The sequence below is a fragment of the Oncorhynchus mykiss genome, chromosome 16 (assembly GCF_057628025.1).
Source record: "Oncorhynchus mykiss isolate SJ-2025 chromosome 16, ASM5762802v1, whole genome shotgun sequence".
Classification (NCBI taxonomy): domain Eukaryota; kingdom Metazoa; phylum Chordata; class Actinopteri; order Salmoniformes; family Salmonidae; genus Oncorhynchus; species Oncorhynchus mykiss.
The window spans coordinates 68,997,501-69,025,016 of record NC_143037.1 but is presented as its reverse complement, the minus strand read 5'-3'; the positions used below and the strand labels follow the sequence as shown (position 1 = coordinate 69,025,016).

General features: G+C 38.1%; 1 protein-coding gene across 2 annotated transcripts in view; it reads right to left on the bottom strand.

The window, feature by feature from the left end:
* The window catches only part of LOC110492564 (A-type voltage-gated potassium channel KCND3), a 302,307-nt gene that overhangs the window by 6,075 nt on the left and 268,716 nt on the right, over positions 1-27,516 (bottom strand). The window contains exons 5-7 of one of the 2 annotated variants that reach the window (XM_036947565.2): positions 11,218-11,250; positions 10,995-11,087; positions 10,196-10,446 (exon numbers count right to left, since the gene is read on the bottom strand). In XM_036947565.2, the coding sequence (XP_036803460.1) occupies positions 10,196-10,446; positions 10,995-11,087; positions 11,218-11,250 (377 nt within the window). The remainder of the gene's footprint in view (positions 1-10,195; positions 10,447-10,994; positions 11,088-11,217; positions 11,251-27,516) is intronic. The other variant, XM_036947566.2, reaches the window with a different exon arrangement.

The following is a 27,516-nucleotide window of genomic DNA, read 5'->3' as shown; positions in this document are numbered from 1 at the left end:
ATGTATAAGTTGATGGTTCAGATTACGGGATGCTAAGGTCATATTTTTCCTCATTCTGTTCCAGTGAAACGATTGTTGAGATTCAATTAGATCTGTGGACCATACTTTTTTAATGGCAAGCTCAGAACATGAGCTTTCCAAAAGTTGTTTATATATTATTAAGTTCAGTCATTTCGGGAACCCAGATAATTTATTTATAAATCCAATAGGGATGGACAATGTATCGTGAGAATATCAGAATCTGACAATATTAGCTAAAAATGCCAACATCGGCATCGGCCCAATGTCTAGTTTAATGCCGATGTGAAAAACCGATGCCAAAGCTGACGTGCATACCTATATAAACCGTAGGTACATGACGTGCATACCTATATAAACATAGGTAGATGATGTAATGATGCCATGAAAAATACAGCGCTACACAGAACAAAAGCAGAAAAATACTGAGCGCACACTTCCAACAACTAAACAAGTTCAAGTCCAGCATTCATTTAAAAGAGTAAGAACATTTCAGCCAGACAACTCAAAGCCGAAATCCATTAACGCCAAGATAATTTAATTCATTATGCTGCTTGCTATGGGTGCCACGACTGACATTTGGACCAGCGATGTCAACCCCATGAGCATGCTGAGTCTGACAGCACAGAGGGTCGACAAAGATTTTATACTGAGGAAAGCCGTATTGCCCAAGAATGTGCTGGTTCTCATACCGCTGCTGCCATTTCAACGGCATTTGAGAACATGTCTGAAACTTGGAAACATGAACACACTCCTAGTGCCATTCGAACAACTGACTATGAACTGACTAAGAAATAAGCTAATCAACTGCGTCAGCAGCAGACATGATACCCTCTGTCATGGCATTGAAACGACTGCTCAACAAAACTGGCCACAGACCGCGGGGTTAAAACTTACAAAATTATTCGGGGCTGTGAACAAGCGATTTGGTGGTATTCTCTCTGAGCCTCTTTACCATGTCACCACCGTGCTCGACACTAGGTACAAGGACCGCTACTTCGATGCAGACAAGACACAGGGTTTACTTGAAATATTACATACACAGCTGGTTCAAGATGGAAACAGACACAGTGTCAGTGCGCACCGAGGAAGAGGCCACAGACACACAGAGCTAAAACTTCACTGCTTGACATGTATGATGAAATCCTGGTTGAGAATGAAACGACTGAATAAATGAACAACGAAACAGCACAGCAAGTAAGTGAAAGAAATATCTTTTGATGATGTTTTACTGGTAATGGGGACATACGTAAATGTCAACAAAATAACTTTTTTCAGTGTGAGTAACCTTTATTTAACTAGGCAAGTCAGTTAAGAACAAATTCTTATTTACAATGACGGTATACCCCAGCTAAACCCGGGCAACGCTGGGCCAATTGTGCTTCTCCCTGTGGGACTCCCAATCACAGCCCGATGTGATACAGCCTGGATTTGAATCAGGGACTATAGTGATGCCTCTTGCACTGAGATGCAGTGCCTTAGACCGCTGCGTTCATGTGTGTCTGTGTTAACTATTTAACTGTACTAGAATGTTTAAAAGGCAGCAGCTAAAATATCGGTTTTGGTTTGTTTTTTGGCAAGGAAAAGATCAGATATCGGTATCGGCCAAAAATGTCATATCGGTGCATCCCTAAAATCCCATCATTGGAAGGTTTGGTAGTTGGGTTTCGCAAGGGAAGTTGTAAATAGTTGGGGAAGTTGTAAATATATATATAATATAATATATATATAAAATATTTTTTAAAATATATATATAATTTTTTTTATATTTGCCCGGTAATGTGTCTTTCAAATCTTGGAATGCTCTCAAACCATTACTGTCCGTGATATCGGCACGGCTACGAGTTCCACATTTTGACCATTGGGGTGATGCAAAAAGCCGCCCTCCACATTGCAAGGCGCTATTGTGAAATATTGGAGTATGGGCATGCCATTTTGATTCCCAGTTACATTGTTTTGAAAGTTTGTTTAATTTAGTTTAAATTGTTTAACCTGTTGGTAATAGGGGGCAGTATTTTCATTTTATCAGTGAAGACCAAAATGTATATTTGATACAGTCGCAAAGCTAACTAAAAAGCAGCATTCCCCAAGAGAGGATGACTTTCACTTCAGCAGTGATAAATTCATGAACTTCTTTAACGAAAAGATCATGATCATTAGAATTAACAAATTACATTGTTCTGAGTCTGCACAACTCTGCCAGGACCTAGGATCAAGAGAGACACTCAAGTTTTTTAATACTATATCTCTTAACACATTGATGAAAATAGTCATGGCCTCTAAACCTTCAAGCTGCATATTGGACCCTATTCCAACTAAACCACTGAAAGAGCTGCTTCCTGTGCTTGGCCCTCCTATGTTGAACATAATAAACGGCTCTCTATCCACCAGATGTGTACCAAACTCACTAAAAGTGGCCGTAATAAAACTTCTCTTGAAAAAGCCAAACCTTGACCCAGAAAATATAAAAAAACTATCGGCTAATATCGAATCTTCCATTCCTCGCAATTTTTTTTGAAAAAGCTGTTGCGCAGCAACTCATTGCCTTCCTGAAGACAAAATGTATATGAAATGCTTCAGTCTGGTTTTAGACCCCATCATAGCACTGAAACTGCACTTGTGAAGGTGGTAAATTACCTTTTAATGGGGTCAGACAAAGGCTCTGCATCTGTCCTCGTGCTCCTAGACCTTAGCGATGCTTTTGATACCATCGATCACACAATCTTTTGGCGAGATTTGGTCTACAAATTGGTCTATACGGACAATTCCTGGCCTGGCTAGAACCAGCTTATCTGTCGGAAAGATATCAGTTTGTCTCTGTGGATGGTTTGTCCTCTGACAAATCAACTGTAAATGTCAGTGTTTCTCAAGGTTCCGTTTTAGGACCACTAATGTTTTCAGTATGTATTTGACCTCTTGGTGATGTCATTCGGAAACATAATGTTAACTTGACGATACACAGCTGTACATTTCAATGCAACATGATGAAGCCCCAAAATTGCTCTTCCATGCCATCCCTAGGAAGGGTGCGTCACTTGAGTGGGTTGAGTCACTGACGTGATCTTCCTGTCCGGGTTGGCGCCCCCATGGGGGGGACATGTTCGTGAGCTATACTCGGCTCTGTCTATATCCTGCCTGGTTGGCCCTGTCCGGTGGTATCGACGGACGGGGCCACAGTGTCTCCCGACCCCTCCTGTCTCAGCGTCTAGTAATTATACTGCAATAGTTTATGTGTCCTGGGCTAGGGTCAGTCTGTTATATCTGGAGTATTTCTCCTGTCTTATCCGGTGTCCTGTGTGAATTTAAGTATGCTCCCTCTTTTCTTTCTTTCTTTCTTTCTTTCTTTCTTTCTTTCTTTCTTTCTTTCTTTCGGAGAACCTGAGCCCTAGGACCATGCCTCAGGACTACCTGGCCTGATGACTCCTTGCTGTCCCCAGGCCACCTGGTCGTGCTGCTGCTTGCGGCTATGGAACCCTGGCCTGTTCACCGGACGTGCTACCTTGTCCCGGACCAGCTGTTTTCAACTCGCTCTCTGTCCATCTACCGCACTTCCTGTCTCTAACTGTGAATGATCGGCTATGAAAAGCCAACTGACATTTACTCCTTAGGTGCTGATCTGTTGCACCCTCTACGACCACTGTAATTATTATTATTTGACCCTGAAGGTCATCTATGAACGTTTGAACATCTTGGCCATGTACTATTATAATCGCCACCCGGTCACAGCCAGAAGAGGACTGGTCAAAGCCAATTTAGGATGGGATGAAATGCTAGTGCCTGGAAATACAATTTAAAGTTTGGTATGGATAGTCCTCCTACATCTTTCCCCCTTTGAAAGTTAGTTCATTTTTTATCCGGGCTCGATTACCTTACCATATCCATTTTTAAACCACCCTATGGATTTCATCCCAACAGCCAGAAGGGGGAGACAAGGGAAGCATAGAACTACATCAATTCATAGATATTAGAATAGATATTCGTCCGGTTACAGGTTTGGTTGAAGCAACTGGGATATAGTGTCTATCTGCTGAGGTCTAATTGAATTGATTTGAGATTTCTGATAAAGGGACATTTCACAATTCCATCCCAACATCCACATATGTGAAAACGGGCATTTCCATGTTTTGTAGTAAAAAAAGATAGAGGAAGATACAATAAGTGTTTGCAATGACATCATCAGTGTGCATCATGTGATTTTAACCAATTATGGGTAGGTATTACCTACTAATTGTCTCATAATTTTTTGATGATGTCATTGGAAACACTTAATGTATCTCCATCTATCTTTTTTTCTACAAAACATGGACATGCACAATTTTCACTTATGGGGATTTTGGGATGGTGCTGGAGATTACAAAAATTGAATTTCCCTTTAAAGTTTCTGGCAATGGTTTTATCTAAGGAAGGGAACAACATGGGATATGATTGGGATTCCATAAGTAGAGATGCAGTAGGTCAGATTTGGTGAGACTGATGTTATAACTTGAGATAGAGCTGAAATGATCTATGATGTTCTCATGTTTTGGGAGGGATTGAGGACATTGCCTAGCTAAAGTAAGATATCATCGCCGTATAATGAGATCTCATGATCTGTAGAATTGAGAGATGTTGGTCTAATTTCGTTGAGTCTAACTCGATGGATGGCCAAATTTTGCTCTCTGTCTTATCAATAGTTTGTTTTGACTTTGAAAAGAGTCGCTACCTGGTCTGAAAAAAGTGTTTGTTGAGAACACTAATGTCGTTTACAACTTTTCTAATTCTGCTATCTTCTTTAAAGCGCCATCTTGTGGCTCTTTTAGGAGTTTCTGAAAGTTGTATCAGGCAGTGATAGGCATGATGATCAGAAATGCTCATATGTTGAATTTCTATTTTCTAGATTAAAGAAAATAGAGGACTACATAATAGTATGAAATCAATTCGGGACAATGTTTTGTGACTGTTTGAATAGCAAGTGTACTTTTTTACTTTATGGTTATGAGCTAGTCAGGCATCAATGAGGTTGTAATCAGAGGGTATATTTTGGAGAGCCTTGGTTGCCTATGGATTGTAGTTGGTCTTATTAGATATGTCCTGCATGTTCAGAATGGCATTTATGTCTGTACAATAACCAGATGGAATTCAGTTAACTCTAACAATATGCTGTTCAAAGAATTAAAAAACTTGAAAATGAATCATATGAATTTGGAGCATACACATGAATAAAGGCAATTTTATTTTCATCATGGATACATTTAAGGAAAGTGATTCTGCCTTCTTAGTCTTCGCCTTTACCCAAGATGGTAATTTAGAGTTTCTTATGTATCATTATGATTAAACCTTTAGTTATGTTTGGGGCTGATGAAATAACAGCCAGTTTGTACGAGTGGTTTTCTGTTTATCTGTTTTAGTCTTTTTGGAGCAGGCGTGTTTCTAGGAGCATTGCTATATACACATGGTTTATTGTTAGGATATCAAGACAACGTTCAATTGGTGAGTTTAGGCCTTTCACATTCCAAGAGTCAATAGCTAGCGTTGTCATTGTAAAAAATAAAATAATATTAATGATGTAATTATTATCTTCGGTGTTAATTAATAAGCCCATGGATATAAAACTAAAAGCTGGACCTACAGGGAAACCCATTGGTCATCCCCCACCCATTGGTCATCCCCACCCATTGGTCATCCCCACCCATTGGTCATTCCCCACCCATTGATCATTCCCACCCATTGGTCATTCCCCACCCATTGGTCATTCCCCACCCATTGGTCATTCCCACCCATTGGTCATCCCCCACCCATTGTACATCCCCACCCATTGGTCATTCCCCACCCATTGGTCATCCCCACCCATTGGTCATCCCCACCCATTGGTCATCCCCACCCATTGGTCATCCCCACCCATTGATCATTCCCCACCCATTGGTCATCCCCACCCATTGGTCATCCCCACCCATTGGTCATTCCCACCCATTGGTCATTCCCCACCCATTGGTCATTCCCCACCCATTGATCATTCCCCACCCATTGGTCATCCCCACCCATTGGTCATCCCCACCCATTGGTCATCCCCACCCATTGGTCATCCCCACCCATTGGTCATTCCCACCCATTGGTCATCCCCACCCATTGATCATTCCCACCCATTGGTCATTCCCCACCCATTGGTCATTCCCACCCATTGGTCATCCCCACCCATTGATCATTCCCACCCATTGGTCATCCCTACCCATTGGTCATCCCCACCCATTGGTCATCCCCACCCATTGGTCATCCCCACCCATTGGTTATCCCCACCCATTGGTCATTCCCACCCATTGGTTATCCCCACCCATTGGTCATCCCCACCCATTGATCATTCCCACCCATTGGTTATCCCCACCCATTGGTTATCCCCACACATGTTTTGTTGTTGGGGGGGGGGGGTATTTTCTTTGGTCTAAGAAAAACTCAAATATCCTCATATTTTTTATTACTGTTAAATGGTCTAAATGAGTTTAAACATAGGAAGAAATAAAAAAAACAAGCAAAAAGGAATTGTTTGGAAGCCCCTTAGGACTGTTAATCTATCGTAAGCAGTTTAATCCATAGGGATGCAATGTGCTGTAGACCCACAAGGAAGCAACCCCAGTCTGTATGGCACTTCAATATATTATCCATTGTTCATTAATTGGTGTGGAGTCATCAATGTCTAAATGTCCTGGAACATAGGCAATTTAATAATAATGACAAAGTCCAATGCTCAGAAATAATAATAATAATAATAGTGTTATTTTTACCCAATTGCGAGGGTTTCCTCATCCTTGTCCTATGGCAGCACCTAGATCTGTCAGCTCGTCACCTTGTGTGTTGGACTTGATGTGCTTATCGAAGAAGTCTTTAGCCTCCCTGGCAGTAGAACATGTGTGTGTTGTATTCTGGAAGGTCAAGATATGTTTTGTCGGGTGGATGAAGCCAAGGTTTAGCTTGCGTAGCTGGGATCTCACTTCTTTGTAGGTCTCCCTCTGTTTTAGCAGTTCAGCACTCAGGTCTGAGTAGATGCTGATCCACTTCCCCACATAGGTCAGACCCCTGGATTCCACTGCAAGGCGAACAATCCACAGCTTGACTTCAAAGCTGTGGATCAGTACAATCATAGACCAGATCCATTCCTGAGAGGACCTGTGCGATGCACAATGTTAATCGGTGGCATGGGACCCAGCCTCTCCTGCCCGGACAGTTCATAGAAAAGATGAAGGAAGTTGAGATGCCCGCTTCAATTTCAAGTCCTTTGACCCCCACATTGAATTCCATCTTCTCTTTTAGGAGTTTGATTATTCTTTCCAACCTAGTTTGCTCTGTTTCCAAGTCTGTCTCATTAGCTATCCTCTCCAGACTTTCCACTTTGGTTGAATAGGTACCCACTTCAGCAGTAATCACTGCCAATGATTAATTTACCGGTTTTAATTGTAAGTTGAGGGCAGAGGTAATCTCCTCACGAACAATCTCTTGTATAGTAACGGCCAGCTCTTTCTGTTGTCTGGTATTGAGACTCCATGTCTCCACAGCTGAATTGTGCACTGACAAATTCTAGCTCCTTGAGCATAGTACACCTGCTAGTTATTTCTTGTCACAATGTTTGGGTATTTTAGGTATTTTATTAGGATCCCCAATAGCTGTTGCAAAAGCAGCAGCTAATCTTCATGGGGTCCACATGAAACATGAAACATGACATAATACAGAACATTAATAGACAACTACAGCCCAAGGACAGAACTACATACACTTAAAAACGGCACACACAGCCTACATATCAATACATACACAAAATATCTCGGTCAAATAGGGGAGTGGCGCTGTGCCGTGAGGTGTTGCTTCCTCTGTTTTTTTAAACCAGGTTTGTTGTTCATTTGAGCAATATGAGATGGAAGTGAGTTCCATGCAATAAGGTTCTATATAATACTGTACACTTTGTTGAATTTGTTCTGGATTTGGCGACTGTGAAAAGACCCCTGGTGGCATGTCTGGTGGGGTAAGTGTGTGTGTCACAGCTGTGAGTAAGTTTACTGTGCAAACAACTTGGAATTTTCAACACATTAATATTTCTTATAAGAAGAAGAAGTGATGCAGTCAGTCTCTCGTCAACTCTTAACAAAGAGAGACTGGCAGCATAGTATTTATATCAGCCCTCTGATTACAATGAAGAGCAAGATGTGCCACTCTGTTCTGGGCCAGCTGCAGCTTAACTAGGTCTTTCTTAGCAACACTTGACCAGTTGGCTGGACAATAATCAAGATAAGACAAAGGCCTGCAGGACTTGTTTTGTGGAGTGTGGTGTCAAAAAACCCAGAACATTTCGGTTTTGCGGACAGACCTCTCCCCATCTTTACGACTGTTGAATCTATATGTTTTGACCATGACAGTTTACAATCTAAGGTAACACCAAGTAATTGAGTCTCCTCAACTTGTGCACCCAGAGTCTCCTCAACAACGGCACCCAGATTCAGCTGAGGTCTAGAGCTTAGGGAATGATTTGTACCAAATACAATGCTCTTAGTTTTAGAGATATTCAAGACCAGCCCTCTACTTTTTTTATATTTTTACCAATGACCTGCCCCTGGCATTAAACAAAGCCTGTGTGTCCATGTATGCTGATGATTCAACCATATACAGCAACCACAGTTAAGGAAGTCACTGAAACCCTTAACAAGGAGTTGCAGTCAGTTTTGGAATGGGTGGCCAGTAATGAACTAGAACTGCCCTAGGTACACCACACTCTACATGTTTGACATCAGAGAAGCTTCCATTAAAGAAACCCATTTGAATTATATTAGATAGATGGCTCTGAATCCACAATATGGCAGAAGTTGAAAAGGCATTACACATGGTCATGGTCAATAATATCAGAGTCTGCACTGAAATCTAACAGTACAGCAACCACAATCTTCTTATTATCAATTCATTTCAACCAATCACCAGTCATTTGTGTCAGTGCAGTACATGTTGAGTACCCTTCTCTATAAGCATGCTGAAAGTCTGTTGTCAATTTGTTTACAGAGAAATATAATTTCATTTGGTCAATACATTTTTTTCCCAAAAGTTTGCTAAGAGCTGGCAGCAAGCTGATTGGTCTGCTGTTAGAACCAGTAAAGGCCGCTTTATCACTCTTGGGTAGCAGAATGACTTTGGCTTCCCTCCAGGCCTGAGGACAAACCTTCCTCTAGACTCAGATTAAAGATATGACATATAGGAGTGGCCATAGAGTCAGATACCATCCTCAGTAGCCTTCCATCTAAATTGTCAATGCCAGGAGGTTTGTCATTATTGATTGATAACAATCATTTTCCTACCTGTCCCACGCCAACTTTACAGAATTCAAACTTACAATGCTTTTCATTCAGTTTGTTTTTGTATTCATGAATACGATGGCTCACTGTTTGTTGTTGGCATTTCCTGCTTAAGTTTGCCCACTGTGCCAATTAAGTAATCATTATAATAATGTGCAACATCAATTGGTTTTGTGATGAATAAGCTGATCTGATTCAGTGAAAGATGGAGTTGAATTTCCATCATTCTTTATATAATTGATCTTGGCTTCATGATACCGTTTCTTCTTCTTGTTGAGTTTAGTCACATCATTTCCCAATTTGCAGTAAGTCAGTCAGTCAGATGTGCAGCCAGACTTATTAGACACTCCTTTTGCCTCATCTCTTTCAACCATACAGTTGTTCAATTCCTCGTCAACCCACGGAGCCTTAACAGTTCTAATGAATGTCTCACACCTTAATAGGATGTTTAATATGGAAACGTTTTGGGAAATAAGTCTGTTAATTCATAGTGATTTGGAAAAGAGGAACATATTATGACAGAATGAATCAAATAAAGTAAAACGACAGAGGAAGGTATATTGCTGCTGAGCCCATGAAAGACTCAATGTAATATACAGGGATACGTCAGTTGTTAGCACCTGACATACCAGCATCACTGGAGAAAAGCCAAATATCATAGAGACATTAACAGCCATTTGGCATTCTAGATATCATTTGTCTTTAGTATTGGACTTGGGTGTCAACCAATTAATATTTTTTTCCATAGCATAAGCTCACAGTATGGGTTTGTTTTAACCGTCGGACTGACTCTGGGTCAGTAGTAATAGTGTAGCCCTGATAATATTACCATATTTTGTGTTAAACCTGACTTCTGGTCAGTGCTTAAAGCTCACCTGGTGTTGAGGGGCTGGATGTGGATAGTGCTGAGCTCCTGCAGGTTATGATGAGGGTGTGTGTGTGAGAGAGCGCACGTGGGAATACTGGAGTTGGGTAAAGGGGCGTGGTTCCTCTTGGTGTGGCGGGTACAGCAGGTGCCCGTCATGCCTTCTTGGCTGGAGAGGGAGGGGCTTTGAGACGGATAGCTCTGGAGTGCCCCCTCCAGGTAGCTCTGCTCATAACACAGCTCATCTGCAAACTCATGATTCTACAGAGAGAAAGAGAGAGAGGAAGAGAGTGGGGAAGAGAGAGAGGAAGAGATGGGGGAAGAGAGAGAGGAAGAGAGTGGGGAAGAGAGGGGGGAAGAGAGAGAGGAAGAGAGAGGGGAGGGGGGAGAGAGGGGGAAGAGAGGGGGGAAGAGAGAGGGGAGGGGGGAGAGAGGGGGAAGAGAGGGGGGAAGAGAGAGGAAGAAAGAGGGGAAGAGAGAGAGGAAGAGAGTGGGGAAGAGAGGGGGGAAGAGAGGGAGGAAGAGAGAGGGGAGGGGGGAGAGAGGGGAATAGAGAGAGGAAGAGAGTGGGGAAGAGAGGGGGGAAGAGAGGGGAGTGGGGAGAGAGAGAGAGGAGAGAGAGGATGAAAGAGAAGAGGAGGAACATCTGAAAAACACATAATTTAACTCAAATGCATGTCCTTTGGGGGTTTGATTTTAATATTATTTTACATTTGATAAAAAAAACTAATATATTTAACATGGACTTTCTTGTTTGATGTGCTTGTCACCTTTTGTGTGTGTGTGTGTGTGTGTGTGTGTGTACTCACTGTGGTTTTCTCCAGACAATGCAGCAGGTGGTGGTGTTGGCTCTCTAATAGGGACTGGTTCTTGCTCAGGTGCTGCTCCTCCTCAATGGAACTCTGCAACACACACACACACACACACACACACACACACACACACACACTGTGAGTGAAAATGCTCCACAGTGTTGTTTGCCAACACATAGAAGGGTTTCTAGGTGTGTGTGTCTGTTTGCTGTCTCTGTACCTGGTCTGAAAGGTTCATCTTGTAAGGAAGTTGCTTCAGGTCAAAGGTGAAAGAGGAGACAAAAAGACACACAGGTAGAGTTTTACTAGGTTTTCATTTCAGTATAATGAACGCTCAGTGTGTGTGTGTGAAAGAGGGAGAGGGAGAGAGTGTGAGTGTGAATGTGGGAGTGGTTTGTTCTGTGTTTGTGGGGCACGACGCCCTCTTCTCTGAGTCAGATTGTCTGAGTGGGTTTCTGCTACTGACTATATCTCTGGGTTCTGGGCTGCTACTGACGATATCTCTGGGTTCTGGGCTGCTACTGGCGATATCTCTGGGTTCTGGGCTGCTACTGGCGATATCTCTGGGTTCTGGCCTGCTACTGGCGATATCTCTGGGTTCTGGGCTGCTACTGGCTATATCTCTGGGTTCTGGGCTGCTACTGGCTATATCTCTGGGTTCTGGGCTGCTACTGGCTATATCTCTGGGTTCTGGGCTGCTACTAGCTATATCTCTGGGCTTCTGCTACAGCTTATAGCTCTGGCCTGCTGCTGCTGGCTATATCTCTGGGCTCTGTCTGGGCTGCTGCTGCTGCTGGCTATATCTCTGGGCTCTGTCTGGGCTGCTGCTGCTGGCTATATCTCTGGGCTCTGTCTGGGCTGCTGCTGCTGGCTATATCTCTGGGCTCTGTCTGGGCTGCTGCTGCTGGCTATATCTCTGGGCTCTGTCTATGCTGCTGCTGCTGGCTATATCTCTGGGCTCTGTCTGGGCTGCTGCTGCTGGCTATATCTCTGGGCTCTGTCTGGGCTGCTACTGCTGGCTATATCTCTGGGCTCTGTTTGGGCTGATGCTACTGTCTATAGCTATGGGCAGAGGGAGCAAGAGCAACAGCCTAGAGGGCCAGACGGCTGCGTGTTTGGCTCAAAAGTTGATTAATGTTGATTACAATGTTTATTAATTTATGTCAACTACATAAATAAATTAGTACGTCGAAATGAAGTATAAGGATGCGTGTTTGGTCTGTAGTATACCTCAGGCTAGATATAGAGGGGCAGCAGGCCTCTAAAACTCACTATTTACTAGATTGCAGTGTGATGTCAGTCAGAGATAATGGGGGAAGCTCTTTCCTCCAGATACGTGTAACAGGTGTGAAATGGCTAGGTAGTTAGCATCGGCCTAGTAGCGTTTCAATCGTTGCCGTCACTCGCTCTGAGACCTTGAAGTAGTTGTTTCCCTTGCCCTGCAAGGGCCAAGGCTTTTGTGGAGCGATAGGTAATGATGATTTGCGGGTGACCATTGTTGATGTGTTCATAGCGTCCCTGGTTCAAACCCAGATTGGGGCAAGGAGAGGGACAGAAGCAACACTGTTACGTACGCATACTGTAAACTTTCACTGGGTTGCATCAGTCAGGGCTGACAGGACAGCACACTGCAATCCCTGACAAACCCCTTTGTTTGGCTTGTTAAAATGTATAAACATCACACCACCTAAAATCTACCTTTACATTTTTTTTTTTATTGCTGAAAACAATACAGGCTTTAATCATTTTAACGTTTAGCTTCACAACCTGGACTCACCAGTAGATACAATATAGTACATGTAAATCCGGGACCCTCCATTTTGTATGATATGTTACGTTACAGAAAGTATTCACACCCCTTGGACTTTTTACACATTTTGTTGTGTTCCAGCCTGAATTTAACATGGATTAAATGTAGATGTTGTGTTCCAGCCTGAATTTAACATGGATTAAATGTAGGTGTTGTGTTCCAGCCTGAATTTAACATGGATTAAATGTAGATGTTGTGTTCCAGCCTGAATTTAAAATGGATTAAATGTAGATGTTGTGTTCCAGCCTGAATTTAACATGGATTAAATGTAGATGTTGTGTTCCAGCCTGAATTTAACATGGATTAAATGTAGATGTTGTGTTCCAGCCTGAATTTAAAATGGATTAAATGTAGATGTTGTGTTCCAGCCTGAATTTAACATGGATTAAATGTAGATGTTGTGTTCTAGCCTGAATTTAACATGGATTAAATGTAGATGTTGTGTTCCAGCCTGAATTTAACATGGATTAAATGTAGATGTTGTGTTCCAGCCTGAATTTAACATGGATTAAATGTAGATGTTGTGTTCCAGCCTGAATTTAACATGGATTAAATGTAGATGTTGTGTTCCAGCCTGAATTTAAAATGGATTAAATGTAGATGTTGTGTTCCAGCCTGAATTTAACATGGATTAAATGTAGATGTTGTGTTCCAGCCTGAATTTAACATGGATTAAATGTAGATGTTGTGTTCCAGCCTGAATTTAAAATGGATTAAATGTAGATGTTGTGTTCCAGCCTGAATTTAAAATGGATTAAATGTAGATGTTGTGTTCCAGCCTGAATTTAACATGGATTAAATGTAGATGTTGTGTTCCAGCCTGAATTTAACATGGATTAAATGTAGATGTTGTGTTCCAGCCTGAATTTAACATGGATTAAATGTAGATGTTGTGTTCTAGCCTGAATTTAACATGGATTAAATGTAGATGTTGTGTTCCAGCCTGAATTTAACATGGATTAAATGTAGATGTTGTGTTCCAGCCTGAATTTAACATGGATTAAATGTAGATGTTGTGTTCCAGCCTGAATTTAACATGGATTAAATGTAGATGTTGTGTTCCAGCCTGAATTTAACATGGATTAAATGTAGATGTTGTGTTCCAGCCTGAATTTAACATGGATTAAATGTAGATGTTGTGTTCCAGCCTGAATTTAACATGGATTAAATGTAGATGTTGTGTTCCAGCCTGAATTTAACATGGATTAAATGTAGATGTTGTGTTCCAGCCTGAATTTAACATGGATTAAATGTAGATGTTGTGTTCCAGCCTGAATTTAACATGGATTAAATGTAGATGTTGTGTTCCAGCCTGAATTTAACATGGATTAAATGTAGATGTTGTGTTCCAGCCTGAATTTAAAATGGATTAAATGTAGATGTTGTGTTCCAGCCTGAATTTAACATGGATTAAATGTAGATGTTGTGTTCCAGCCTGAATTTAACATGGATTAAATGTAGATGTTGTGTTCCAGCCTGAATTTAACATGGATTAAATGTAGATGTTGTGTTCCAGCCTGAATTTAACATGGATTAAATGTAGATGTTGTGTTCCAGTCTGAATTTAAAATGGATTAAATGTAGATGTTGTGTTCCAGCCTGAATTTAAAATGGATTAAATGTAGATGTTGTGTTCCAGCCTGAATTTAAAATGGATTAAATGTAGATGTTGTGTTCCAGCCTGAATTTAACATGGATTAAATGTAGATGTTGTGTTCCAGCCTGAATTTAACATGGATTAAATGTAGATGTTGTGTTCCAGCCTGAATTTAAAATGGATTAAATGTAGATGTTGTGTTCCAGCCTGAATTTAAAATGGATTAAATGTAGATGTTGTGTTCCAGCCTGAATTTAACATGGATTAAATGTAGATGTTGTGTTCCAGCCTGAATTTAACATGGATTAAATGTAGATGTTGTGTTCCAGCCTGAATTTAACATGGATTAAATGTAGATGTTGTGTTCCAGCCTGAATTTAAAATGGATTAAATGTAGATGTTGTGTTCCAGCCTGAATTTAACATGGATTAAATGTAGATGTTGTGTTCCAGCCTGAATTTAACATGGATTAAATGTAGATGTTGTGTTCCAGCCTGAATTTAACATGGATTAAATGTAGATGTTGTGTTCCAGCCTGAATTTAAAATGGATTAAATGTAGATGTTGTGTTCCAGCCTGAATTTAACATGGATTAAATGTAGATGTTGTGTTCCAGCCTGAATTTAACATGGATTAAATGTAGATGTTGTGTTCCAGCCTGAATTTAACATGGATTAAATGTAGATGTTGTGTTCCAGCCTGAATTTAACATGGATTAAATGTAGATGTTGTGTTCCAGCCTGAATTTAACATGGATTAAATGTAGATGTTGTGTTCCAGCCTGAATTTAAAATGGATTAAATGTAGATGTTGTGTTCCAGCCTGAATTTAACATGGATTAAATGTAGATGTTGTGTTCCAGCCTGAATTTAACATGGATTAAATGTAGATGTTGTGTTCCAGCCTGAATTTAACATGGATTAAATGTAGATGTTGTGTTCCAGCCTGAATTTAAAATGGATTAAATGTAGATGTTGTGTTCCAGCCTGAATTTAACATGGATTAAATGTAGATGTTGTGTTCCAGCCTGAATTTAACATGGATTAAATGTAGATGTTGTGTTCCAGCCTGAATTTAAAATGGATTAAATGTAGATGTTGTGTTCCAGCCTGAATTTAAAATGGATTAAATGTAGATGTTGTGTTCCAGCCTGAATTTAACATGGATTAAATGTAGATGTTGTGTTCCAGCCTGAATTTAAAATGGATTAAATGTAGATGTTGTGTTCCAGCCTGAATTTAAAATGGATTAAATGTAGATGTTGTGTTCCAGCCTGAATTTAACATGGATTAAATGTAGATGTTGTGTTCCAGCCTGAATTTAAAATGGATTAAATGTAGATGTTGTGTTCCAGCCTGAATTTAACATGGATTAAATGTAGATGTTGTGTTCCAGCCTGAATTTAACATGGATTAAATGTAGATGTTGTGTTCCAGCCTGAATTGAACATGGATTAAATGTAGATGTTGTGTTCCAGCCTGAATTTAAAATGGATTAAATGTAGATGTTGTGTTCCAGCCTGAATTTAACATGGATTAAATGTAGATGTTGTGTTCCAGCCTGAATTTAACATGGATTAAATGTAGATGTTGTGTTCCAGCCTGAATTTAACATGGATTAAATGTAGATGTTGTGTTCCAGCCTGAATTTAACATGGATTAAATGTAGATGTTGTGTTCCAGCCTGAATTTAAAATGGATTAAATGTAGATGTTGTGTTCCAGCCTGAATTTAACATGGATTAAATGTAGATGTTGTGTTCCAGCCTGAATTTAACATGGATTAAATGTAGATGTTGTGTTCCAGCCTGAATTTAACATGGATTAAATGTAGATGTTGTGTTCCAGCCTGAATTTAACATGGATTAAATGTAGATGTTGTGTTCCAGTCTGAATTTAAAATGGATTAAATGTAGATGTTGTGTTCCAGCCTGAATTTAAAATGGATTAAATGTAGATGTTGTGTTCCAGCCTGAATTTAAAATGGATTAAATGTAGATGTTGTGTTCCAGCCTGAATTTAACATGGATTAAATGTAGATGTTGTGTTCCAGCCTGAATTTAACATGGATTAAATGTAGATGTTGTGTTCCAGCCTGAATTTAAAATGGATTAAATGTAGATGTTGTGTTCCAGCCTGAATTTAAAATGGATTAAATGTAGATGTTGTGGTCCAGCCTGAATTTAACATGGATTAAATGTAGATGTTGTGTTCCAGCCTGAATTTAAAATGGATTAAATGTAGATGTTGTGTTCCAGCCTGAATTTAAAATGGATTAAATGTAGATGTTGTGTTCCAGCCTGAATTTAACATGGATTAAATGTAGATGTTGTGTTCCAGCCTGAATTTAAAATGGATTAAATGTAGATGTTGTGTTCCAGCCTGAATTTAACATGGATTAAATGTAGATGTTGTGTTCCAGCCTGAATTTAACATGGATTAAATGTAGATGTTGTGTTCCAGCCTGAATTTAAAATGGATTAAATGTAGATGTTGTGTTCCAGCCTGAATTTAACATGGATTAAATGTAGATGTTGTGTTCCAGCCTGAATTTAACATGGATTAAATGTAGATGTTGTGTTCCAGCCTGAATTTAACATGGATTAAATGTAGATGTTGTGTTCCAGCCTGAATTTAACATGGATTAAATGTAGATGTTGTGTTCCAGCCTGAATTTAACATGGATTAAATGTAGATGTTGTGTTCCAGCCTGAATTTAACATGGATTAAATGTAGATGTTGTGTTCCAGCCTGAATTTAAAATGGATTAAATGTAGATGTTGTGTTCCAGCCTGAATTTAACATGGATTAAATGTAGATGTTGTGTTCCAGCCTGAATTTAACATGGATTAAATGTAGATGTTGTGTTCCAGCCTGAATTTAAAATGGATTAAATGTAGATGTTGTGTTCCAGCCTGAATTTAAAATGGATTAAATGTAGATGTTGTGTTCCAGCCTGAATTTAACATGGATTAAATGTAGATGTTGTGTTCCAGCCTGAATTTAAAATGGATTAAATGTAGATGTTGTGTTCCAGCCTGAATTTAAAATGGATTAAATGTAGATGTTGTGTTCCAGCCTGAATTTAACATGGATTAAATGTAGATGTTGTGTTCCAGCCTGAATTTAAAATGGATTAAATGTAGATGTTGTGTTCCAGCCTGAATTTAACATGGATTAAATGTAGATGTTGTGTTCCAGCCTGAATTTAACATGGATTAAATGTAGATGTTGTGTTCCAGCCTGAATTGAACATGGATTAAATGTAGATGTTGTGTTCCAGCCTGAATTTAAAATGGATTAAATGTAGATGTTGTGTTCCAGCCTGAATTTAACATGGATTAAATGTAGATGTTGTGTTCCAGCCTGAATTTAACATGGATTAAATGTAGATGTTGTGTTCCAGCCTGAATTTAACATGGATTAAATGTAGATGTTGTGTTCCAGCCTGAATTTAACATGGATTAAATGTAGATGTTGTGTTCCAGCCTGAATTTAAAATGGATTAAATGTAGATGTTGTGTTCCAGCCTGAATTTAACATGGATTAAATGTAGATGTTGTGTTCCAGCCTGAATTTAACATGGATTAAATGTAGATGTTGTGTTCCAGCCTGAATTTAACATGGATTAAATGTAGATGTTGTGTTCCAGCCTGAATTTAACATGGATTAAATGTAGATGTTGTGTTCCAGTCTGAATTTAAAATGGATTAAATGTAGATGTTGTGTTCCAGCCTGAATTTAAAATGGATTAAATGTAGATGTTGTGTTCCAGCCTGAATTTAAAATGGATTAAATGTAGATGTTGTGTTCCAGCCTGAATTTAACATGGATTAAATGTAGATGTTGTGTTCCAGCCTGAATTTAACATGGATTAAATGTAGATGTTGTGTTCCAGCCTGAATTTAAAATGGATTAAATGTAGATGTTGTGTTCCAGCCTGAATTTAAAATGGATTAAATGTAGATGTTGTGGTCCAGCCTGAATTTAACATGGATTAAATGTAGATGTTGTGTTCCAGCCTGAATTTAAAATGGATTAAATGTAGATGTTGTGTTCCAGCCTGAATTTAAAATGGATTAAATGTAGATGTTGTGTTCCAGCCTGAATTTAACATGGATTAAATGTAGATGTTGTGTTCCAGCCTGAATTTAAAATGGATTAAATGTAGATGTTGTGTTCCAGCCTGAATTTAACATGGATTAAATGTAGATGTTGTGTTCCAGCCTGAATTTAACATGGATTAAATGTAGATGTTGTGTTCCAGCCTGAATTTAAAATGGATTAAATGTAGATGTTGTGTTCCAGCCTGAATTTAACATGGATTAAATGTAGATGTTGTGTTCCAGCCTGAATTTAACATGGATTAAATGTAGATGTTGTGTTCCAGCCTGAATTTAACATGGATTAAATGTAGATGTTGTGTTCCAGCCTGAATTTAACATGGATTAAATGTAGATGTTGTGTTCCAGCCTGAATTTAACATGGATTAAATGTAGATGTTGTGTTCCAGCCTGAATTTAACATGGATTAAATGTAGATGTTGTGTTCCAGCCTGAATTTAACATGGATTAAATGTAGATGTTGTGTTCCAGCCTGAATTTAACATGGATTAAATGTAGATGTTGTGTTCCAGCCTGAATTTAACATGGATTAAATGTAGATGTTGTGTTCCAGCCTGAATTTAACATGGATTAAATGTAGATGTTGTGTTCCAGCCTGAATTTAACATGGATTAAATGTAGATGTTGTGTTCCAGCCTGAATTTAACATGGATTAAATGTAGATGTTGTGTTCCAGCCTGAATTTAACATGGATTAAATGTAGATGTTGTGTTCCAGCCTGAATTTAACATGGATTAAATGTAGATGTTGTGTTCCAGCCTGAATTTAACATGGATTAAATGTAGATGTTGTGTTCCAGCCTGAATTTAAAATGGATTAAATGTAGATGTTGTGTTCCAGCCTGAATTTAACATGGATTAAATGTAGATGTTGTGTTCCAGCCTGAATTTAACATGGATTAAATGTAGATGTTGTGTTCCAGCCTGAATTTAACATGGATTAAATGTAGATGTTGTGTTCCAGCCTGAATTTAACATGGATTAAATGTAGATGTTGTGTTCCAGTCTGAATTTAAAATGGATTAAATGTAGATGTTGTGTTCCAGCCTGAATTTAAAATGGATTAAATGTAGATGTTGTGTTCCAGCCTGAATTTAACATGGATTAAATGTAGATGTTGTGTTCCAGCCTGAATTTAACATGGATTAAATGTAGATGTTGTGTTCCAGCCTGAATTTAAAATGGATTAAATGTAGATGTTGTGTTCCAGCCTGAATTTAAAATGGATTAAATGTAGATGTTGTGTTCCAGCCTGAATTTAACATGGATTAAATGTAGATGTTGTGTTCCAGCCTGAATTTAAAATGGATTAAATGTAGATGTTGTGTTCCAGCCTGAATTTAAAATGGATTAAATGTAGATGTTGTGTTCCAGCCTGAATTTAACATGGATTAAATGTAGATGTTGTGTTCCAGCCTGAATTTAAAATGGATTAAATGTAGATGTTGTGTTCCAGCCTGAATTTAACATGGATTAAATGTAGATGTTGTGTTCCAGCCTGAATTTAACATGGATTAAATGTAGATGTTGTGTTCCAGCCTGAATTTAAATGGATTAAATGTAGATGTTGTGTTCCAGCCTGAATTTAACATGGATTAAATGTAGATGTTGTGTTCCAGACTGAATTTAACATGGATTAAATGTAGATGTTGTGTTCCAGCCTGAATTTAAAATGGATTAAATGTAGATGTTGTGTTCCAGCCTGAATTTAACATGGATTAAATGTAGATGTTGTGTTCCAGCCTGAATTTAAAATGGATTAAATGTAGATGTTGTGTTCCAGCCTGAATTTAACATGGATTAAATGTAGATGTTGTGTTCCAGCCTGAATTTAACATGGATTAAATGTAGATGTTGTGTTCCAGCCTGAATTTAACATGGATTAAATGTAGATGTTGTGTTCCAGCCTGAATTTAACATGGATTAAATGTAGATGTTGTGTTCCAGCCTGAATTTAACATGGATTAAATGTAGATGTTGTGTTCCAGCCTGAATTTAACATGGATTAAATGTAGATGTTGTGTTCCAGCCTGAATTTAACATGGATTAAATGTAGATGTTGTGTTCCAGCCTGAATTTAACATGGATTAAATGTAGATGTTGTGTTCCAGCCTGAATTTAAAATGGATTAAATGTAGATGTTGTGTTCCAGCCTGAATTTAACATGGATTAAATGTAGATGTTGTGTTCCAGCCTGAATTTAACATGGATTAAATGTAGATGTTGTGTTCCAGCCTGAATTTAACATGGATTAAATGTAGATGTTGTGTTCCAGCCTGAATTTAACATGGATTAAATGTAGATGTTGTGTTCCAGTCTGAATTTAAAATGGATTAAATGTAGATGTTGTGTTCCAGCCTGAATTTAAAATGGATTAAATGTAGATGTTGTGTTCCAGCCTGAATTTAAAATGGATTAAATGTAGATGTTGTGTTCCAGCCTGAATTTAAAATGGATTAAATGTAGATGTTGTGTTCCAGCCTGAATTTAACATGGATTAAATGTAGATGTTGTGTTCCAGCCTGAATTTAACATGGATTAAATGTAGATGTTGTGTTCCAGCCTGAATTTAAAATGGATTAAATGTAGATGTTGTGTTCCAGCCTGAATTTAACATGGATTAAATGTAGATGTTGTGTTCCAGCCTGAATTTAAAATGGATTAAATGTAGATGTTGTGTTCCAGCCTGAATTTAAAATGGATTAAATGTAGATGTTGTGTTCCAGCCTGAATTTAACATGGATGAAATGTAGATGTTGTGTTCCAGCCTGAATTTAAAATGGATTAAATGTAGATGTTGTGTTCCAGCCTGAATTTAACATGGATTAAATGTAGATGTTGTGTTCCAGCCTGAATTTAACATGGATTAAATGTAGATGTTGTGTTCCAGCCTGAATTTAAAATGGATTAAATGTAGATGTTGTGTTCCAGCCTGAATTTAAAATGGATTAAATGTAGATGTTGTGTTCCAGCCTGAATTTAACATGGATTAAATGTAGATGTTGTGTTCCAGCCTGAATTTAACATGGATTAAATGTAGATGTTGTGTTCCAGCCTGAATTTAACATGGATTAAATGTAGATGTTGTGTTCCAGCCTGAATTTAACATGGATTAAATGTAGATGTTGTGTTCCAGCCTGAATTTAACATGGATTAAATGTAGATGTTGTGTTCCAGCCTGAATTTAACATGGATTAAATGTAGATGTTGTGTTCCAGCCTGAATTTAACATGGATTAAATGTAGATGTTGTGTTCCAGCCTGAATTTAACATGGATTAAATGTAGATGTTGTGTTCCAGCCTGAATTTAACATGGATTAAATGTAGATGTTGTGTTCCAGCCTGAATTTAACATGGATTAAATGTAGATGTTGTGTTCCAGCCTGAATTTAACATGGATTAAATGTAGATGTTGTGTTCCAGCCTGAATTTAACATGGATTAAATGTAGATGTTGTGTTCCAGCCTGCATTTAACATGGATTAAATGTAGATGTTGTGTTCCAGTCTGAATTTAACATGGATTAAGAGTAGATGTTGTGTTCCAGCCTGAATTTAACATGGATTAAATGTAGATGTTGTGTTCCAGCCTGAATTTAACATGGATTAAATGTAGATGTTGTGTTCCAGCCTGAATTTAACATGGATTAAATGTAGATGTTGTGTTCCAGCCTGAATTTAACATGGATTAAATGTAGATGTTGTGTTCCAGCCTGCATTTAACATGGATTAAATGTAGATGTTGTGTTCCAGTCTGAATTTAACATGGATTAAGAGTAGATGTTGTGTTCCAGCCTGAATTGAACATGGATTAAATGTAGATGTTGTGTTCCAGCCTGAATTTAAAATGGATTAAATGTAGATGTTGTGTTCCAGCCTGAATTTAAAATGGATTAAATGTAGATGTTGTGTTCCAGCCTGAATTTAACATGGATTAAATGTAGATGTTGTGTTCCAGCCTGAATTTAACATGGATTAAATGTAGATGTTGTGTTCCAGCCTGAATTTAACATGGATTAAATGTAGATGTTGTGTTCCAGCCTGAATTTAACATGGATTAAATGTAGATGTTGTGTTCCAGCCTGAATTTAAAATGGATTAAATGTAGATGTTGTGTTCCAGCCTGAATTTAACATGGATTAAATGTAGATGTTGTGTTCCAGCCCGAATTTAAAATGGATTAAATGTAGATGTTGTGTTCCAGCCTGAATTTAACATGGATTAAATGTAGATGTTGTGTTCCAGCCTGAATTTAACATGGATTAAATGTAGATGTTGTGTTCCAGCCTGAATTGAACATGGATTAAATGTAGATGTTGTGTTCCAGTCTGAATTTAACATGGATTAAGAGTAGATGTTGTGTTCCAGCCTGAATTGAACATGGATTAAATGTAGATGTTGTGTTCCAGCCTGAATTTAAAATGGATTAAATGTAGATGTTGTGTTCCAGCCTGAATTTAACATGGATTAAATGTAGATGTTGTGTTCCAGCCTGAATTTAACATGGATTAAATGTAGATGTTGTGTTCCAGCCTGAATTTAACATGGATTAAATGTAGATGTTGTGTTCCAGCCTGAATTTAAAATGGATTAAATGTAGATGTTGTGTTCCAGCCTGAATTTAACATGGATTAAATGTAGATGTTGTGTTCCAGCCCGAATTTAAAATGGATTAAATGTAGATGTTGTGTTCCAGCCTGAATTTAACATGGATTAAATGTAGATGTTGTGTTCCAGCCTGAATTTAACATGGATTAAATGTAGATGTTGTGTTCCAGCCTGAATTGAACATGGATTAAATGTAGATGTTGTGTTCCAGTCTGAATTTAACATGGATTAAGAGTAGATGTTGTGTTCCAGCCTGAATTGAACATGGATTAAATGTAGATGTTGTGTTCCAGCCTGAATTTAAAATGGATTAAATGTAGATGTTGTGTTCCAGCCTGAATTTAACATGGATTAAATGTAGATGTTGTGTTCCAGCCTGAATTTAACATGGATTAAATGTAGATGTTGTGTTCCAGCCTGAATTTAACATGGATTAAATGTAGATGTTGTGTTCCAGCCTGAATTTAACATGGATTAAATGTAGATGTTGTGTTCCAGCCTGAATTTAAAATGGATTAAATGTAGATGTTGTGTTCCAGCCTGAATTTAACATGGATTAAATGTAGATGTTGTGTTCCAGCCTGAATTTAACATGGATTAAATGTAGATGTTGTGTTCCAGCCTGAATTTAACATGGATTAAATGTAGATGTTGTGTTCCAGCCTGAATTTAACATGGATTAAATGTAGATGTTGTGTTCCAGTCTGAATTTAAAATGGATTAAATGTAGATGTTGTGTTCCAGCCTGAATTTAAAATGGATTAAATGTAGATGTTGTGTTCCAGCCTGAATTTAAAATGGATTAAATGTAGATGTTGTGTTCCAGCCTGAATTTAACATGGATTAAATGTAGATGTTGTGTTCCAGCCTGAATTTAACATGGATTAAATGTAGATGTTGTGTTCCAGCCTGAATTTAAAATGGATTAAATGTAGATGTTGTGTTCCAGCCTGAATTTAAAATGGATTAAATGTAGATGTTGTGGTCCAGCCTGAATTTAACATGGATTAAATGTAGATGTTGTGTTCCAGCCTGAATTTAAAATGGATTAAATGTAGATGTTGTGTTCCAGCCTGAATTTAAAATGGATTAAATGTAGATGTTGTGTTCCAGCCTGAATTTAACATGGATTAAATGTAGATGTTGTGTTCCAGCCTGAATTTAAAATGGATTAAATGTAGATGTTGTGTTCCAGCCTGAATTTAACATGGATTAAATGTAGATGTTGTGTTCCAGCCTGAATTTAACATGGATTAAATGTAGATGTTGTGTTCCAGCCTGAATTTAAAATGGATTAAATGTAGATGTTGTGTTCCAGCCTGAATTTAACATGGATTAAATGTAGATGTTGTGTTCCAGCCTGAATTTAACATGGATTAAATGTAGATGTTGTGTTCCAGCCTGAATTTAACATGGATTAAATGTAGATGTTGTGTTCCAGCCTGAATTTAACATGGATTAAATGTAGATGTTGTGTTCCAGCCTGAATTTAACATGGATTAAATGTAGATGTTGTGTTCCAGCCTGAATTTAACATGGATTAAATGTAGATGTTGTGTTCCAGCCTGAATTTAACATGGATTAAATGTAGATGTTGTGTTCCAGCCTGAATTTAACATGGATTAAATGTAGATGTTGTGTTCCAGCCTGAATTTAACATGGATTAAATGTAGATGTTGTGTTCCAGCCTGAATTTAACATGGATTAAATGTAGATGTTGTGTTCCAGCCTGAATTTAACATGGATTAAATGTAGATGTTGTGTTCCAGCCTGAATTTAACATGGATTAAATGTAGATGTTGTGTTCCAGCCTGAATTTAACATGGATTAAATGTAGATGTTGTGTTCCAGCCTGCATTTAACATGGATTAAATGTAGATGTTGTGTTCCAGTCTGAATTTAACATGGATTAAGAGTAGATGTTGTGTTCCAGCCTGAATTTAACATGGATTAAATGTAGATGTTGTGTTCCAGCCTGAATTTAACATGGATTAAATGTAGATGTTGTGTTCCAGCCTGAATTTAACATGGATTAAATGTAGATGTTGTGTTCCAGCCTGAATTTAACATGGATTAAATGTAGATGTTGTGTTCCAGCCTGCATTTAACATGGATTAAATGTAGATGTTGTGTTCCAGTCTGAATTTAACATGGATTAAGAGTAGATGTTGTGTTCCAGCCTGAATTGAACATGGATTAAATGTAGATGTTGTGTTCCAGCCTGAATTTAAAATGGATTAAATGTAGATGTTGTGTTCCAGCCTGAATTTAAAATGGATTAAATGTAGATGTTGTGTTCCAGCCTGAATTTAACATGGATTAAATGTAGATGTTGTGTTCCAGCCTGAATTTAACATGGATTAAATGTAGATGTTGTGTTCCAGCCTGAATTTAACATGGATTAAATGTAGATGTTGTGTTCCAGCCTGAATTTAACATGGATTAAATGTAGATGTTGTGTTCCAGCCTGAATTTAAAATGGATTAAATGTAGATGTTGTGTTCCAGCCTGAATTTAACATGGATTAAATGTAGATGTTGTGTTCCAGCCTGAATTTAAAATGGATTAAATGTAGATGTTGTGTTCCAGCCTGAATTTAACATGGATTAAATGTAGATGTTGTGTTCCAGCCTGAATTTAACATGGATTAAATGTAGATGTTGTGTTCCAGCCTGAATTTAACATGGATTAAATGTAGATGTTGTGTTCCAGTCTGAATTTAACATGGATTAAGAGTAGATGTTGTGTTCCAGCCTGAATTTAAAATGGATTAAATGTAGGTGTTGTGTTCCAGCCTGAATTTAAAATGGAAGGAAGCCTGTACAGAACACAAATATTCCAAAACATGCATCCTGTTTGCAATAAGGCACTAAAGTAAAACTGCAAAAAATGTGGCAAAGAAATGAACTTAATGTCCTGAATACAAAGCGTTATGTTTGGGGCAAACACATCACTGAGTACCACTTTTCAAGCATGGTGGTGGATGCATCATGTTATGGGTATGCTTGTCATCAGCAAGGACTAGGAAGGTTTTTTTTTATAAAAATAAATGCAATAGAACTAAACACAGGAAAAACCCTAGAGGAAAACCTTGTTCAATCTGCTTTCCAACAGACACTGGGAGAAAAATTCACCTTTTAGCAGGACAATAACCTAAAACACAAGGCCAAATATACACTGGAGTTGCTTACCAAGATGACATTGAATGTTCCGGAGTGGCCTAGATACAGTTTTGACTTAAATCGGCCTAAAAATATATGGCAAGACCAGAAAATGGTTGTCAAGCAATGGTCAACAACCAATTTGACAGATATTGAAGAATTTAAAAAAATAATAATATACAAATGTTGCACAATCCAGGTGTTGAAAGCTCTTAGAGATTTACCCAGAAAGACTCACAGCTATAATCGCTGCCAAATGTTATTCTAACATGTATTGACTCAGGGGTGTGAATAACTCTGGAAATGAGATATTTCTGTATTTCATTTTCAATAAATTTGCTAAAATTACTAAAAACATGTTTTCACTTTATCATGCCGGGGCGGCAGGGTAGCCTAGTGGTAAGAGCGTTCGAATCCCCGAGCTGACAAGGTACAAATCTGTCGTTCTGCCCCTGAACAGGCAGTTCATAGGCCGTCATTGAAAATAAGAATTTGTTCATAACTGACTTGCCTAGTAAAATAAAGGTAAAATGAAAAAAATTATAGGGTATTGTGCGTAGATGGGTGAGCAAAAAGTGTATTCAATCCATATTTGAATTCAGGCTGTAACACAACAAAATGTGGAATAAGTCAAGGGGTATGACGACTTTCTGAATGCATTGTATGTATACATTTACGGATGTCCATCATCCATTTCGTACGATCTGTTACGAATTACAATTCATACAAATTGTTTCGAATATTGCAAAACGTATGATATGTTACGAATTCCAATTTGTTGGCGCTGACCTTAGATGGTGGCTACGTGGTTAACACTAACGTTAGCTAGGCGGCTAACGTTAGCTAGGCGGCTAACGTTAGCTAGGCGGCTAACGTTAGCTAGGCGGCTAACATTAGCTAGGCTAGGGGTTAGGGGTTAGGGTTAGAAGTTAGGTTAAAGCAGGGCTCTCCAACCCTGTTCCTGGAGAACTACCCTCCTGTAGATTTTCACACCAATCCCAGTTGTAACTAACCTGATTCATCTTATCAACCAGCTAATTATTAGAATCAGGTGCGCTTTATACAACCACCCATCCTCCCCGAATAACCATCCTACTTTTGTTTTAGCCTTAAGTAAACTTCTGTGTTATTTAACCGTACCATACCAAACATAACATATCATACTATTTTGAGTGTCCCGGATTTAAATGTACCATGTTACGTCTAGTCTATGAGACCGGGCTG